General features: G+C 43.7%; 1 protein-coding gene across 1 annotated transcript in view; it reads right to left on the bottom strand.

Annotated features, from left to right (window-relative positions):
* The window catches only part of LOC306937599 (chemokine-like protein TAFA-2), a 186,180-nt gene that overhangs the window by 72,960 nt on the left and 108,220 nt on the right, over window positions 1-5,000 (bottom strand). Inside the window, exon 2 of the mRNA XM_079521443.1 lies at window positions 4,408-4,508. Coding sequence (XP_079377569.1) covers window positions 4,408-4,507 — 100 coding nt within the window. The 5' untranslated portion in view covers window position 4,508. The remainder of the gene's footprint in view (window positions 1-4,407; window positions 4,509-5,000) is intronic.

Below are 5,000 nucleotides of genomic sequence, written 5' to 3'. Positions count from 1 at the left end.
CCCACTCCTTATACTCCTTGCTTCTAGCCCACGGGCGTGTTGTACAGGCACCCCATCCTGACATGATTACAAAGGAGTAAAAAGCCCCTGAACTGAGGAGACCTTTTGTTGGATTAACCCCCCTCCCCTCCCCCAGCACCCCTCCTCAGAATAATTATTAAGGGAGTTTTTTGTGCGTTCTTCCCCGAATCCCGTCTCTCTCTCTCTAGTTAATTGTGAATCCTTGGCTCTTTGCAGTCCCTGCGGCGCCACAAGGCCTGCTCTGTTCACGTCTGCTTTATACAACATTTTGAGGACGGACTTAAAGGACAACTTTAGTTTTTTTCAACCAAGGTTCATGTTTTAGGTTATTATTAGAGAAAGTAAAAGATGAGTGTTATTTTTGCTGCTTTCTTACGTTTTAGCAATTTTAGCTATTTTTGACAGGGGGGGCGGGGGCATTCGAACATGGGGCTAAATATGTATTTTTTTTTACACTATTTTATTTTATTTATTTTTTTATTATTATTTACTATAGTCCTACTAGACCCCAATAAATTACATCTGGCCACAAAAGATCACAGGATCTACTGAATGTGAAGGGGGGTACTATAGGGGGATGCCATACTGTGTTGTATGGCTCAACATGTCAGTTTGTCACCCCCTTCACAATCAGTATATACATGTGATCTTTTGTGGCCAGATGTAATTTCTTGGGGTCTAGTAGGACTATAGTAAATAATAAAAAAATAAATCGCTATAAAATTGTGTAAAAAAATAACAAATTTAGCCCCATGTTCGAATGCCCCCGCCCCCCTGTAAAAATTGCTAAAATCGCTAAAACGAAAGAAAGCAGCAAATGGAAAAAAATTTACACTCATCTTTTCCTTTCTCTAATAACAACCTAAAACATGAACCTTGGTTGAAAAAACTAAAGTTGTCCTTTAAGGAATAATCAACCTAAACAAATCCTAGCGACCGTATAGCTCTACTGTTGCAGAGCTCTCTGTCTGAGGTGGGATATATATAGATGCAGGATGGATGGTTACTACCGACGACAGGTAGACCCATTGTTATTAGAGTTTGGCACTTGCTTTGGTAATATAAACCTATGTTTTCTCATGCCAATAAAGCTCCTATGAATTTAATTGGTTCCTCAACAAAAGATGCTTAAGGTGCAAAATGGTTTGCTCGCTTTAACAGTAAATACACCAACATACAGTATACAGTAAGTGTATACAGGGTATGTACACATTTCTAAAGTGACTTTTAAGAAGTAACTAACAAACTATACTATAAAGAATTGTCAAAAAATGGCCAAATGGCCAAATATGACCTAAGAAAGAGGCAACAATTGTGAAAATACTATAGTGGATCTACAAGCTCAACGCCTCGCATTGCAAGTGAGCTTATTTATCTGTGTAATGCCTCAACTCCTACAATTCCAAGTGCCTGTCGGTTCAAATATGATTTTTTTGGACAGCATGAAAAGTTTGGGAACCCTTAGACTGACATAATGTCAGTCTATCTGTCCATCTTTCAGTTTATCCGTCTATCTCTGTCCATCTACTTGCACAGCAGCAGGCCATGGCCATCCCGAGGCCACGCGTTTTGATAGGAGAGCACAAAACGTACGTTCAAATCAAACATGATTTAAAAGCACATTTTTAATCGTCAAGCGCTTTGCCTTATCTATCGTTCACCTAAAAGTCTGAATTGAAATGTAAATCCTACAAACATCAAGAAAACAATACACAATTAACATGAATCCAATATGTAGTAGGGGGGTCCCTGCTTCATCTCTCTCTCTCTCAGCTAAGGGGTCCTTGGCCTGAAAAACGTAAGACCCCTGCGTAAGAAGATGGTGGTAGACCGTATCAAATATCATTCTACATCAGGGTTCAAGCTGATGTAGCTTTAATTGTAAATTCAATAAGGAAGCTCTCCACAGCTTGAGAGGTGAGCAGCACTTCTAGCCAATCTGCAGTCAGCCAATCAAGCGATTGGATTCCAGCTTCAAAGGGCCACTTCACCTTTTGCAACCAAATCTTATTTTAATGATGTTTGGGAGACGAGAAATACTTTGGTGGGGTTTTTGGTTTTTATTTGGGTAATATGTGTTTTTAGATATTTTAGTATTTCAAGGTGTCTGTGATGTCATGGACACTGGTCTCACTGCTGGATTACTACAATTACCATAATGCTTTGCTGCACTCACCCCACCTTGTGGATAGGGGACAAGCCCCCAGTGAAGCTCTCCAACGTTGAGGCGCTCGGCCCTAGTGGTAAGAGCGGGGACTGCAGGCGGACCCGTGGAGTTATGACGAGGAAACCCTGGGGCTTTAACATTGAGCACTCGTTTGCACTTCCGCATTTTGTGGACATCAAATGTTGGTGTCCAAATCGAAAAAATGCGGAAGTAGACGGTTCTTCCGGGTGCTTTGGGAGGCGTTGCATAGGAACTGGACCAATGTTAAAATGTGGTTTTGGGCACTGCCACCACCAGCGTCTAGACTCCATCAGGGAGGTTCTCCCTATTAAGCTAATCCTATATGCATTAAATGTAAATGGAGTCTTTTATTCAATAAAACAATTCGTTTGCAACGACTTGATCTCTCCTTTTATTGAAATGGCTTTCTAACAGCAGGTGCCTGAGGCAGTTGTGCTGCTAGGGGAACTCAATGGGCTCCAAAGCCACTGGTTTCAACAACATTCCACATTGATTCTTAACCGTTTCCATCCATCCGATGTGTCCACACGTCCTAGGGAATCCAATCGAGGGACGAGTGTGTACACCTCAATGATATCAGGCGAGGGGAGAATATTCAGATTTTTTTCCTTTTTTTGAGTGGTGCAAACCACTCCAACAACCAGCTTTGTCTGTATCTATGTTTGTGTACCTGTACCCCTGTACCCAAAAAAATTAGCATGGTTACTATGGTCACTGACATTACGTCAGACCACAGCTGATCAGGCTATATAAGACCTTGCACCACTCAGTTCACACGGGTGTGATTTTTATTTTTCAGTCGGACTCTCGGCCACCGCACTTCGCTCTTCAGTCATATTAGCTTACCGTTCGATTAGCTGTTAGCGCGGCAGAAAGAATGCCTCGTATCTGCACATCTAGGACGCTCTCCGTGGTTTTGATCTGATGGATATACTAAGCGCTTCATTTCTGACTTCAACATGCCTCTCGTTCAAAATATGAACGCTTTGGAGCTTCTAGCGATATAATAGACTCGAGACCAAGGTAAGCTAGCAAAATATTTCTCGTTTTTTTCCCCGGATTGTTTCCGGGGGGGGGGGGGGGGGGGGGGGGGGGGGGATGGATCCTGGGGGTTTTATGTGTGTAATCTGTGTTTTTTGATATTTTAGGCATGACGCCATGTTCATGACCAAACTGTGTCATGAACATGCATGGTCTCACTTTCTTCCTGGACTACAAGTGACACCTCCAAGCTGCGTCCCTCCCTCTCCACAACTAGGGGCAGTGCACCAAAGCATTAGGGTCATTCAACAATCCAGTCAAACCCTATAGTCAAACACACAGATTACATTAATTGTCTAGCCATATAGGGTGCAAATTTCAAATTGTGCTACTGTTGAGTGACTGCAGTTTCTTCCAGCGGTGAAATGTCCCTTTAAGAGATGCTGCAGAGAGTATTACTCCATGTTTCACCACATTGTACGTTTCTACTCTAGAAGAAAGGGAGTACATTGGGAAAAAATAAATGATAGGCCTGTAGATATAGCGTGGTTGAACAGATTGACTCTGCACTATATATATATATATATATAATGCATGAATAGTTTCCCAAATGAGTATTGTAGAGGACTAAGCAAAACTAGGCAAGTCATTCCTCATTATACTATAGCTCTGATCCTCCAAATGAAAATACATCAAATGCACATTCTTGTAATGGCTGATTACAGTCACATATTCACGCACGCACGCACGCACGCACGCACGCACGCACGCACGCACGCACGCACGCACGCACGCACGCACGCACGCACACACACACGCAGACAGACACACACGCACGCAGACAGACACACACACACACACGTACAAACTTCATACACCTAGGCCTGCCCTATAGATTCTTTCTTGCATTTTCACATACTCACTCATGTTTTGCATGTGTTTTCGCATGTGCATATATTGTGATCCAATTAACTTGATGACTTGCATTCCATACTCATTTTGCATGCCAAAAGGTGTTCTTCCGTTGAGCAGAGAAGCCAACACAAGCCATTTGTTTACTCAAACGTGTTTACTTAAACTCTGAGATCAATTAACAATGCAGATTTTCACGTGCATGTGCACGCACGCACGCACACACACACACACACACACACACGCATACACGCATACACACACACACACACCTAGGTGTGTCCATAGAACACGTATCCACCTACCAGTGTGGCTTCTGTGTGCGTGTGTGAGCGACGCCAGGCAGAGGGACAGCAACAGACTCCACACACCTACTCCACAGACGCACGGACCCCGCTCCCGCATTCTGTGAGAGAGACACACACACACACACACACACACACACACACACACACACACACACACACACACACACACACACACACACACACACACACACATTATGCATTGGACGCGGCTCCCACACATTCTGTGAGACTGAGAGAGAAGCAAAACACACACACATTAGACATGCATTGGAAGAACCTCTCGCCCACGCACTGTGAGATAGAAGCAAGCGTGCACATTGCAGGCACATTGGACCCCCGCTCCCACATTACTGTGAGATGATCGAAGAAAACAGTCCCACATTACTTTTTTTTTTTGCGTTTTGCCTTTATTGATAGATTTACAGCAGTTTTGACAGGGAAGGGGGAGAGAGATGGTGGGGGGAAGACATGCAGCAAAGGTCGTCGGGATCAGGACTCGAACCCACGACACGTCACGCCGTCAGACTAGATTACCAGCCTAGGTGCCTGGACCACTAAACTGGCACAGGCCACTCCCACATTACTATGAG

This window comes from Electrona antarctica (assembly GCF_951216825.1).
Source record: "Electrona antarctica genome assembly, chromosome: 2".
Classification (NCBI taxonomy): domain Eukaryota; kingdom Metazoa; phylum Chordata; class Actinopteri; order Myctophiformes; family Myctophidae; genus Electrona; species Electrona antarctica.
The sequence above is the reverse complement of the archived record's forward strand: the minus strand, read 5'-3'. Positions and strand labels throughout refer to the sequence as shown.